General features: G+C 36.1%; 1 protein-coding gene and 1 pseudogene across 1 annotated transcript in view; one reads left to right on the forward strand and one right to left on the reverse strand.

The window, feature by feature from the left end:
- PANK3 (pantothenate kinase 3) overlaps positions 1–10,375 on the forward strand; it is a 25,754-nt gene extending 15,379 nt beyond the window's left edge. The window contains exons 5-7 of the mRNA XM_011356693.2: positions 240–363; positions 3,036–3,161; positions 4,116–10,375. Of these exons, the coding sequence (XP_011354995.1) occupies positions 240–363; positions 3,036–3,161; positions 4,116–4,166 (301 nt within the window). The 3' untranslated portion in view covers positions 4,167–10,375. The remainder of the gene's footprint in view (positions 1–239; positions 364–3,035; positions 3,162–4,115) is intronic.
- Positions 8,702–8,820, reverse strand: LOC111737741 (annotated as a pseudogene).
- Positions 10,376–13,012: the final 2,637 nt, after the last annotated feature.

Below are 13,012 nucleotides of genomic sequence, written 5' to 3' on the forward strand. Positions count from 1 at the left end.
CCCTCCTCCACTCCCTCCCTCCACTCCTTCACTCCTTCCCCTCCCTCTCTTCCTTATAATTAGCAGCTTCATGGTGCTTCATTGTTTGATACCTGAATCGTTTGCAGTATTTTCCTATGTACAGTTCAGTGGATCAGTGAGTAATCTTGTATATGCGTTGATTTATCTGTAGGATAAATTCCCAAAATGTATGAAATGTGTTTTATCAAATTTGATTTTGTTTTTTCATTTCTCTGCAGTTTTGGGAATATGATTTATAAGGAGAAGCGAGAATCTGTTAGTAAAGAAGATCTAGCGAGAGCAACTCTGGTTACTATCACCAACAACATTGGTTCTGTGGCACGAATGTGTGCTGTTAATGAGGTAAAAAAGTTAATTATATGAAAAATGTGAATTGGAGTTTTATGTACATATAGCAGGGCTTCTCCATGTTCCCTAAGGAGGCCTGTGGGATGAATACCTCCTAATCCATTAAATCTCAAGGTTCATTAATACGTGTTATGTGCCCAGTTGTTATACTACCTTTAAAGAAAGTAGCATACAAATTGGAAATCGGACAAGTAGATATTTACATTTCACCATTTCAGAAATACAGTCATGTGCCCCTTAAAATTCGTGGTTAGGTGATTTCGTTGTGTGAACATCTTAAGTGCACTTATAGAAAAACCTAGATGGTCTAGCCTGCTACACACCTAGGCTGTGTGGGGTAGCCTGCTGCTCCTAGGCTACACGCCTGAACAGCATGTTACTGTCCAAAACGACACGAGATTAAATCAATCACAAGAAAAAATGATGCAACCAAGAGACCTGGTAAACACAAAATGTGTGAAGGTGCTGCCAGCAAGATGTGGCACTGTTTTACTGTAAACTTTTTTTATATGTAAATAGAAAGACCACACTCTGAATAATAGAAAGTTAGTAAATAAACCAGTAACATAGTTGTGTATTATCAGGTATTCTGTACCGTACACACTTGTATGTGCTATAGTTTTATACGGACCGGTGGTGCAGCATCACCACAAACACGTGAATAATGGGTTGTGCTGTGACATTAAGATGGCTGTGACACAGCTATGACATCACTAGGCAGTGGAAGTTTTCTGGTCCATAATCATATGGGACAACTATCATAGATGCGGTTCATTGTTGACCAAAATATTATGGGCACATGACTGTAAATCTAAATCTCTTGAAGATATAAAAAAGTAGGGTTTGTTGTTGTTATTGTTCTGTTAATGTTGCATTTGATTAGTGAAGTGCTTGAAAATTTTCTTACTGCCCTCGGCTTCTTTACAGTGCTGCCTTGTTGCATATGGATCAAGCAGCATTGTACAGGGCTATGAAGGCATTGAGACTGTTCTTCACGTGACATCTGAATAATGTATATTTCTGAAAAGCATTTATTGCTAGATTTATCTAATAGTTGGGTTATTTTTATTTGAAGGAGACTATATATTACAATTCTGCCTTCATGTGGTAGATATATTTGTCCATTTAATTTTTGGAAATATCAAATACTTTGAATAGAGAATTCTGCTGTTTGAAGGAACCCTTCAGTTGTTTATTCATTCACTTATTCAGTGAGTAAATATTTAAAGACCGCCATGTCCCAAGCATTGTTCTAGGCACCTGGGCCTCAGTGAAGAAAACAGTGGTCTCTGACTTTGTGGAGCTTCCACTCACTCCAGTGATGTCGTGAAAGTAAACCGTTCAGTTTGTGTTAGGTGACAAATGCTGTTTTTGAAAAGAGGAAATCAACTAGACAAACAGAATTAAGACTAGACCGGAGAGTGGCAGAGGACAAACTGCCAAGTGATTGGCTGGTTGACAGAGGCTTTATTGAAAATGTGACCTTTGGTCAAAGATTTGAAGGAAGTGAAAGAATCTGACATAGATATTTGGGGGAAAAGAGACTCCAATACAGAGAACAGCTATGCAAAAACCTGAATTAATCCTTTGAATTATTCTGTTTAAATCCAGAATTTTCTCTTTCTAGTTTCTTAATAACCATGCAGTAAGTTGGTTGAGAGAGCTGCTAGCAGGCATTTTAACCTAGGTTTAGGCAATATTTCACTTTTGGGGGCTCACAGTAATCTGGTACCTTTTTTCCTAGCCCTGTAGATCTAGACTTTCACTGGCCAGTTGTCTTAACAGTAATTAGGCCCATAGTTTACACTGTCCAAATTTAATGTGAAAAAATGTATACTCAAAGTCAATATATTATTGTGAGAGTAGAAATAGGTTTTCTGGAGATACAAACACCAGTTCCTCTGTGTAAGGTTTCCTAATCATAGAGATACCTAAGGAACCAAATTACTGAGTGGAATCTTAGCAGAGAGAGTGACTTGATGGGTTAGGCTGGGGACAGAGAATGCTGGAAGCCCGGACCCCACTCAGTGGTACTCCCCCATTCTATATGAAGTCCACGGGTTGCATGTCATCGCTGAGCATGCGCTGCAACGTGCTGGCCAAGTTTACAGCTTTTTTTTTAATCCTAAACACATTTAAGATATTCTTCCTTGGTTTATTTCCTTTAATCTCAATAATGTTTCTCCAGATCACTTTGTTAAATAGATTATTTCTTGGCCATTTTCAAAAACGAGTCTCATCTATAATCATTTACTAGAGTCTTTCCAGAACTTTCTAAAAATAGACTTCATTTTCAGAGCAGTTTTAGGTTCACAGTGAAAAGGAGTGGAAGGTAGAGAGTTCGACACCACACGCACAGCCTCCCCTGCTGTCTGCACCCAGCACCCCAGTCAGTGAACGGGTACTGACACAGCATCATCACCCTAAGTCCGTTTACATTTGGGTTCATTCTGGGTGCATTGTGTGGGTTTTGACTAATGTGTTGTGACATGTCCGTAGCTAATTTTTTTTTCACGGTTATGAAGGTATGTACCAGGAATGCAGTAGACACTAAGGAAAGGTAGTTGTTTACATTTTTAAATAGAGATTTTGTAAACCCTCTTGTACTATGAAATCTACTTCATAATTCTTATTTTCGGGTATTTTTGTTTTTTTTTTTCTTGTAGAAAATAAACAGAGTTGTCTTTGTCGGAAACTTTTTACGTGTCAATACTCTCTCAATGAAACTTTTGGCATATGCACTGGATTACTGGTCAAAAGGTCAACTGAAAGCATTGTTCCTAGAGCATGAGGTATGATAGGAAAATGTTTGTGACTTTTAATAGCATGCTTTTATATGCAGATTCCATATATTGCTTCTTGCTCTGTATTTATAAGCAAAGCATAAAACTACAATTTATCTAAGTAGTATACTGACTCCCTCACTTCATTTTGAGTTGGGGGGGTAGGGTTTACTGTAACCTGGAGGAAAGCACCCCACTAAGATGGGAGCTTCACAGTTCTTACCAGGTCTGTGAGCTCCTTAAATACTGGGGGTGCTGGTGTACATAGTGGGTGATTTATTTTGTTTCACTGTTTTATTTTTCTTCTTCTCCTCTGAGATAGCAAATGTTAAATGTGAACAGTACAAAAATGTATAATTTAGCAATGAAAATTCTCCTTAATCTTCCCACCACAACCTCACCACCACTTCTAGAGGTACAGTTAACATTTTGGAGTTTATTCTTCCAGTTTTTTTTTCATATTTATTCACTACATCTAGTTAAATTCTGATCGAAGCAAGGATCAGTTCGCATGTTTTAGATTGAGTAAATTTACCTTGAATTATTTTGTTCCTGGTCACCCGGATATATGGAGTCTCCTGACACAGGCAGAGGGTTTGTTCTGAGTGTCCACGTGTCACTGCCGCTGCTCTCGCTGCATAGGGCGGAAAGGTGCGCTCTGGGGCACCTCTGCCCGGCGTGGAGCACGCTGTGGCAGTGGCAGGTGGAGCCACAGGAAGTTTACTGAGGAAAGGGGAGAGGGGCACAGAATCACGATAGCACACACTTTAAAAATGGTATTTCAAAGGTGTACATTTTGAGAATACAGTTTGAAAAACTCGTTACAGTAACTGACAACACGGAAAGTCATAGATTTCTGACTAGATATTCTTAAAAAGATTATAATGTAAATACGTCTTCTTAATAGTGGTTAATACTGTGTGCTAATTTAAAAGCTACATTAATTATTTTTAAATTATACAGGGATATTTTGGAGCAGTCGGTGCGCTTCTCGGGCTGCCAAATTTCAGCTAAAGCATCAGGTTTGTCTCTGCTAATAAACATCATCCAAGAGGAACTGAAAACCAGAGGCGTTATCATTGGATTATTTGTCACTGGGAACCAAAGGAAGAAAAGAGTAACCCTATTCCTGTTGATTTTTAAATGTCAAAGTGGTAAGCTGCTAAATGTTGCCATAGAGAAAGGGAGGACTGGGTAACAGGTGAAGTATTTCCGACTGAAATGCTTTCCCTCCTGTATATAGCCAGTGTTAAATCTTTAAATGCAATACAGCCTCTGATAATTGAGCTTTCTCTCAAAAAAATTTTTCTATTTATTTTGTGTAGCCAATATTGCAGTACTGTATGCTCAAACACAAATCTAAAATGTCTCAGAAATGTTTAGGTCTTGAAAATAATTGATTCTGAATATTTGTTACAAATCTGTTCTACGTGCGTTTTGGTTACTAGAAAGCAGACAGTAACAACCCCTGTACCAAAATTAATTGAAATGGCAATCAAAGATGGTCATTATGGGATTTTAGAAATGTTAGGCAATATTATTCATTATTGTAATTTTCTTAATATACCCCCCCAAAAAGCACATTTATGTGATCTTTCTCCAGAAGTACAACTTTTTTCAAATGCCATAATTGAAATACTGTTGTTAAATATTAGCCTGAATTTTCAATGAATCCTAGAAAATGCACACACTTGGTGACATTGCACTTTCTATATTTTATTAGTCAATCCATTTTAAAATGTTGACTATTTTTTAATTGGAGACTTAATTACTTCTTTGAGAGTCCATGCAGTGAGATGCCAGGACTGTTCCTGTGGAGCGCGGTTTGAGCCCCGGCAGAGTTCCACGCTCGCCCTGCATCACGTCTGCCTCAGGCCCAGACTCAGTCGTTTCTGTTTAATTCGATCTGAACCATCAGTGCTAAAGATTTATTTCTATCATGAACAGCAACAAAATCACATTTATTCCAAATGGATGTTAGAGAAATCTAAAAGATGAGTTGTTCTGAAACTTAGGATTCTGAGGCAGTACTGCAGAATTATAAAAGGATCAGTGTTTTGTACATTCTGGTGATAAAAGAATTATAGTTCTAGAATTTGTAAATCCCTTTGCCTTGGAATTGGTTCTGTATTTGGAATCATTTTTTATAATGTTATAAATTTAGATTTTACTTTGGCAGTGACATTTTGGAGGTCCAAAAGTCCAGTGAAGTTGTTTGAGATTCTTACGGTGTATGAAGTGGAGAGACTTGGGGAAAATACTTGTCTCCTTAAACTACCAGGAAATCTGGATGTGCTTTAAAGAGCTTAAAACTTCTTTGCGTTACAGAAAGAAGTATTACCGTGTGTTTTTATGGAACAGTTTTGCTCCATAGAGAACAGTTGTCAGTAGACTATCAACAGGTGCTTGTTAAAGACATTTCTCCTTGTAGTTTCAGATTTTGTGCTCAAATACTTAAAATTCAGTTTTCTTTATTTAAAGACATGAACATGAACAATAGGAGTGAATATATAGAGGGGAAAGTATGTTAAAGTAATTTTTTTAGAATTTAGAATATTTGGTCCTTCGAATTCATGTCAGTTGGTAGTCACTTTGAAAACCTACAATGACTAAATGTGTCTTATTTTAATATTGCCATTGTAGTGACTAGATACATCAGCCAAAAGCCACCTGTTCAATTTATTTAAAAAGTTTATGATTTAGGCATCTGTACAAAATTTTTATTTTTAAACAACAGTAACTTCAAGTTACATTCCTGTGACAAACTGTACATTAGCAGCTATAGGTTTGGGGCAGTCTTTCAGAAAGAAATGGAATGATCAAAGTTTATATAAGTTAATTTGATCAATACTTTGGTTAATTTGGGACCATGATTGATACTTTTTGCCCTTGGAAACTGCAGGTACCTGTTAAAACGCATATGAAGAGGGTACCACCTTGCCACTCTTGGCGCTTAGCTCTTCTCGTGCATAATCCGGGACTGCTGAAGTGATAACGGTTATGATGGAGGCTTCCGAGATTCTCTTTTTCGATTATGATCTTAAATTCCCTGTAAGCAACAGTGGTCAGTAGGTTTGGTTCTACTCCCGATCGACATAATGCCACAAAGTCCTATGTTCTTGAGTAGTGCTAACAGAACTAAAATGCGAGCCACACGTAATTTTACATTTTCTAGCAGGCACATTTAAAAAGTAAAAAATAAATAGGTGAAATGCATTATATATTTTTGTTTAGTGCAGTCTATACTATGTTATTTCAGTATGTAATATTAAAAGTTGTTGAGGAGATATTTTACGTTTTGGTTGCTTGTATTTAGTCTTCAAAAACAGTTTGTATTTTACACTTACAGCGCATCTCAATTCAGACCAACCACATTTCAAGTCCTCAGTAGCCACATTTGGGTAGTGGCTATTATATTAGTGCAATTTTAGAACTGGCTCTTAAAAATGAACACTATCGTGTCCATTAAAACTTCATGAATATGGGCTTTTAAAAGAATGTTTGAGGGGAACCTTAGTTTTTAAATAGAGGGAGATAGGAAGTAGCACAGTTTGGGCTAGTTTATTTTACACAGACAAGCTGTATTTCTGACTGTTCCAAAAATAGTTTATATTGCATCCTGCCATCTCATCATAGTATGTATCATTTTTTCCAATGATACTGATAAAATTGCCCAAGACACATTCTCACAATCTCCAAAATGCGTATTCCCTCCACTGAAGCAAATTTGATCATTTCAGTGACTTAGCTTTCCTCCCACCTTATCTAACTTTGAGAAGCCAATTGTAAAGGATTGAAGAGTCCCTTTTAATTCTTCATTAAGTTATGTACACACAAGAGAATGTTCTTTATAACTTTTGGATTTAATTTTCATTCCTTAAAAATGCTGATAAAATTTTCAATACAGGGAGCACTATCCATTTATTTTGGGGCTTGATAAAAAAACAGAAGGTCAAGAACTTTACACCACTACCACTGCCCAAAAAAGATTGCCTTTTGTAACCAGAGACTTTTAGAACTAATGGCTTTTAGTTCTGCATCCCGACTTCTCCAAAGACAAAGTATTAGTAACTCAGCTACCTATCGACACAGGCGATTCCTTGGCTCAGCTACTCTAAACAAAGGTGGACTCTGAGTTTGGGCGAAGTCAGTGCCATTGCCAATAATATACATGGCAATCGACAGTCTTTCCTGAGGTTCAGAATATTTGCCAAATATTAGACTGTAAAGATTCCTGAGGTTTTGCCCTTGCATGATTGCCATATTGGAAGTACTGGTTCCTGAAAGTTTTCGTTTCTGCGAGCACAGTGATGCAGCTGACGGGGAGGTGTTGGCCGCCGTGTCCAGCAGTCCCCTTTCCTCGTAAGAGCAGACCATCACACCTTGCCTTGATTTCTAAGGTTGCATTCTTGGGCGGAAAGCTTAGAAAGGCGATAGCTTCCAAATGTCTTTCGTAACCACTTATATACAAAGTTTTTCATATTTTGTTTAGTGTGTCAATTTTTTTTTCTGGTTGAACGCTCAGTGCTTTTCAGCCTATTGCATTTGAGACTATAGTTTAGAAAATCTACTTTAAAGCCATGTAAAAACTGAAAATAATAGCCAGGAAAATGTGGGTACATTCTTTTGCATTTAACTTACTGTTTTGTGATATGTCTGAACAAAATTCTAGAAATATGTTGCCTTTTTTAATAATACTCTTTGACCTGTTTAAGATAATTTGCCATGAAATGTCTATAATGTCCTATTTTCTCAGTAAGTTTATTTTACTGTGTTATTATTCTGGTACGGAAGGAATTCAGCTAATTTTTTTTCTATCTTCAGATAATCTTTTAAAGTATTATAGTAGCCTATTAAAAAAAATTGTGGTGTGAAAAGTCATCAGTCTTTTATCCATATCTAAATTTCGAGTATGGAAATTTTGAGTTATTTCTACTGCCAAAGAGTTCACATCATCTTAAAGCAGTCCCTACTGTTTGCTGCGTTATCTGGCTCGTATGGTCAGTGGACATGAGATCCTGATTTCATATTGTATTAGAAATAGCACCGGTGGCTGGTCTAACTTCTTTGAATGTTACCTTATTTGTAAAATGACGAAATTGACTTGTTACAGTAGTCATCAGTTATCGGGATCTTGAGAAGGACACTTATTTGCTTCTTACATGGCAGCATTTGGAATGATGAGAACAGTTTGTTCAGAAACTGGCAACATGTTTTGGAATTTATTTTATTCGTCTGTTTATAGGTACTAGATTTTGAATTCTCACCAAACCAGTAGAATTCTATGTAATGTTAACATTATTTTCTCATAATATTAAGCTATTGCCTGCAATATACTATTGCCTGCAAGTAGATAAACCTTAAAGTACTATGGAGGGTTTTATAAAGTATGTGTACTTCAGTCTAAAGATATCTGGAATTTTTATTGTGTTAACTTCAAAATTATATGGGCATCATATATATAAAACATTTCCATCATAAAAAGAAACATCCCACTAAATCCATAGATGTTTGAATATTAGATGTACTGGGGATTTTTTATTTTTTAACGCTTACAGCACCTGGTCTTCCTAGGTGGTGTCCCATCCAAGTACTAACCAGGCCCGACCCTGGTTAACCTCCGAGATGAGATGAGATCGGGTGCATTCTGGGTGGCATGGCTGTAGACTACTGGGGATTTTTTTTGTTGGCCCTTTTAAGCTGTTTATTTCTGAACATTGTGAGTGGAGACAGTTGTGGCATAAACTCCTCCTGGAATTATTTATTGCTTTTGTCAAACAATTCATAGTGGAATTTATAAAACACAATTTTAATTACCTACAAATAAGTTGAAATATTATGGGTTATAGTCATCTACTTCAAATATAATGAAGACCTAAAATACTTTTATCCTTAGGATTGTCTGAGAATAATCAGATTGGACATGTGTCTGACATTCTCAGTGTACTGTTTAAAATAAATGTAGAAGCGAGTTGATGCTGGGACTTTAGGTACCATAGTTAGTGCTGAATGATGTGTAAGAGGAAATCAATTTTTTTTCTCTTTAAGAAAGAAATCAAAATCTTTACATTCTGGTTCGTTCCATAGTCAAAGATTACTTTTCATTTAGATTTTCAGTCTTTTTGCCTCAGCTGCCACTAATTTTATGTTTAAAAGAATAGGGAATGTATTTTTCAAAGGAGTGAATGAAATTAAAATTCAAATTTTTGAATTGTATAAATATGCAACTAAATTTCAATGCTAAGATAGCGCTTTTTTTTTTTTTTGCGATTTCTTAACATCTTTCATATACTGCAGTACTTCATAGTTCCAGTAGCTTTCAAAGGAAACATATCAGCATTTAACATAATTTGTAAAGTATGCATAAATAATGCAAATAGTTTGAGATTATTTTAGCCTTATATCGTATCTCTGAATCATGGATAGTATGCCCGCACAGTCTATAGTTGTCGCAGATATCAAGCCATTTTGAAATTTGCCACTTTTTTCTGAGGTACTCTTGTTAGTTTATAACATTTAGAAACAGAAGATAACTTTATAGGACTGACATCAATACCCTAGTCTCCTTTCCCAAATATAATTAATGGAATTAGGATGTAAATCATGTTAAGATGGTTTTATCATTTTTTTAATACATCGTTTGCTTTCCCTTTTTATTTGAACTACAGTGAAACTGAAGTTGAATGGCATTTGTCTTAATTCTGCCAAGTTATTGACCAAATCATACATAGATCTGTGTGTTAATTTTACTTATGTAAGCCTTTCAATTTAAGTTGCCTTATTCTATCTATCGCATTGTTCTTGTCGAGTCTGAGCTTTGTCATGTTGGAATTTTTCTAACACTGAATCCGTGATGTAAAAATGTATGATGTGCTACAAATTTTATTCATAATAAACTAAGTTATAACCTTTTGTAACCTATAAAATGTTTCTTGTAAATTGTCTAATTTATTTTTTCATTTATGTACAGTTTCTTATGTAAATTTAAAAAATATTCGTTGTGGCCTGTTCTGCCAACATTATTGTACTCTCCCTCGATGCTCATTTGCATGAAAGAAACTCGGGTTTTGCTGGTTTGTACTGTTCGGCCATTAAGCCAACTTCAGTCCTCTTTGCCGCCTTTTCTGTAGTTTAACTTTTTCTAGTTTTGTTCGTATTCTAAAATGTTAAGATCATGCTTTTTATTTCCTACTTTACAAATAAATTCTCTAAGTTGTTTACTATGTGTACCTTTTTATTTTTTATTTTATGTATTATACTCCCACATTTCCGCTCTGATTAAAGTTTCACTGAAATTAGTTACAGAAGAATGTAAATTCCAAGAAAAAGGACTTTGTACAGCCTTGTTCGCCTCTGTATCCCCAGTACTTGGCCCAGAGAAGGCATTCAATAAACATCTGGGCGAATTAATTGTAGAGAAAGTGTAATCTATCTGGTCTGTGTCAGATCGAAGTAGTCTTTTACCACCTTCCTCTCCACATTAGAAAGCACACATGTTAGTTCTTCTGAATCAAAATTTTATTTTTAATTAGCAATGCCCGTTAGGTTTGCTTTTTTAAAAAGCTTCAATAATTTTTCTTAATATGTGAGGAATTAAATGGGAAAATTGACTTCATGCTTTCCAGTTGTATAATTTCTTAGACATCATGCGCACAGGAGTGGGTGAAAACATGAAGACTACCGTGTGAGGCACGTATCCTTTCTATTTAAAAATCCAGTAAGCAGGAACTAAGATGAAAAAGTGTGAGACTGACAAGGGAGAAAATGATGAGTCTGGTGTGGAAATACTAGACTGAGGTGTAGTGAGCTCTCCAAGGGTACTGAAGAGCAAAAGCAGTTCAGGGCCACACATGAGTGTATCTAAAAGCTTCATTCAAAATAAACTTACTCCAGGAAGGAAAAGTGGTGTGTATTGGATTCTATACTCAGAGCTATATAAATTTTTGAAAGCAAGATGTCTCTTCTGTTCACATGTGTACTGTGTATTGAGCAAACATTGTTAATATTTCGGCATCTAAAGTCTTACTGATCACTTCCTATGCTAAAAGCTTTATAGATTCCTATTTTAAGATATTTCTATGCTTCCGGGTTTTAAAGATGTTTTTATTTTTTTTCCTAAAATAAACTTGGAAAACCTGACTAGGGACCTTACCTCCTCTGTTACATAAAAACTGATACTTTTTAATGTTGCTTTTCTCAGAGGTTAATAGTATACCCCGAGAACTGCAGTTGATTAGACATTTTGGTAAATAAGTGCGTATTTCCAGCCAAGGCTTTATAAACAGAAACTTCAGTGTCTGGAAATAGTAACGAAGATTACCAAAGCCATGAAGATGTGTTTTGGGGGAGTGAAGATCCCAACTTGCTCATTTTTCTCTAGCAAGAGTTTGGAGTCAGCTACTCTTGATCCCCCACCCCACCCCACCCCACCGCCGCAAAAAATGAATAATTTTCATATTAAACATGCCTTTCAGAAAATTCAAGGCCCTGAACTTGGAAAGGTGAATATATATTATGTCGGGGGATTTTTTTGGTGGTGTAACAGTGAATAAAAAATCCTGATACCGCATGTTTTCAGATATCTTAGGACAGCTCTTCCGGTTTTCAGGAAACTAATACTTCAGACAATCCTAATATTTCAAAAAATTCAGTGCATTTGGAACTACTCTGACTTCTGTTTACTTTTGTTTTTGGACCTGTTTATTTACATTCGACTTTATTGAGGCATGATTTAAGTACAATAATGTAAATAAGTTTGATAAATTTATACACCCATCTAATCACCACTCCCAAGATACTTCCATCATTCCAAAAAGTTCCCTTAGCCTCCATCCTAGTTAACTCCATCCCATCCTCACCCAGTTGTTTCAGTATCCAGTGTTGAAAAAACTCACTATGCTGTGTGGGTCCAGGGACCGGAAGGAGACAGGGATTAGCAAGGGTCGGGAGGAAGCTTGTGGGGGTGATGGCTATGTCCATATCTTAATTGGTGATAGGTTCACAGGTATATACCTATGTGAAAACTCAAGTTGTCTTTTTTAAATAAGTGCAGTTCATTGTGTATCGGTTATACCTAAATCTTTTTTTAAAAAAAGATACAAAATAACCACTCACACTGTGTCATCACAGCCAATTCCTTCTCTCGATCCGAATTATGAAGTTTATAATTCAACCAATTCTGGACAAGTAAGTAAAACTAAATTATTGACATTTTTCTTGGGTCCCTTTTCATAATGCTACTTTAGTCTGAAATCTTCCCAATTCTGTGAAGAAAGGAAGACCATCTGGAATCTTAAAGAGGCTCTTATCTCAATAAGGCTAGGGTGAGGGGCGGGGACAATTCCTAGCCTAAGAGGAAATTTTAGATCAGAGATGCCCTAGGATCTTTTCACAGACCACCAGCCAGTGGCTACTCAAGTGATGGAACAGAGAATCCAAGAGTTAGAAGGAATCTCACAGACTGCTGATTCAAACTCAGGATTTTACGGAGAGAAATAAAAGCTCAGAGAAGTCGAATTGCCCTAGGTCACAGAGCAAGGTATCAGCAGAACCAAAGCTCAATCCTAATTCTCACTCATGCCAGTGCTTAAAAACAAACACCCTCTCACTCTTGGGCAAGTAGCATTTGGCACCAGAATGTTATTCAAATAAATAAAAAATGATTAGGTTATAATATCCAAGCAAGAAAGAACAATCAATAGAGAAAAAGCAGAACTATAAGTTACATGAAAAAAAGAGAAAAAAATTCAGTATCTCTATATTCTGGTGTCTAAGTGCTTTTTCTCATCATAATGGATTAAACTTGCCAATTCAAGGCGATTGGCTTTAAAAGAAAAAAATCTATATACTTTTAATAATAA

The sequence above is a fragment of the Pteropus vampyrus genome, unplaced genomic scaffold (genome assembly GCF_000151845.1).
Source record: "Pteropus vampyrus isolate Shadow unplaced genomic scaffold, Pvam_2.0 Scaffold30, whole genome shotgun sequence".
NCBI lineage: Eukaryota > Metazoa > Chordata > Mammalia > Chiroptera > Pteropodidae > Pteropus > Pteropus vampyrus.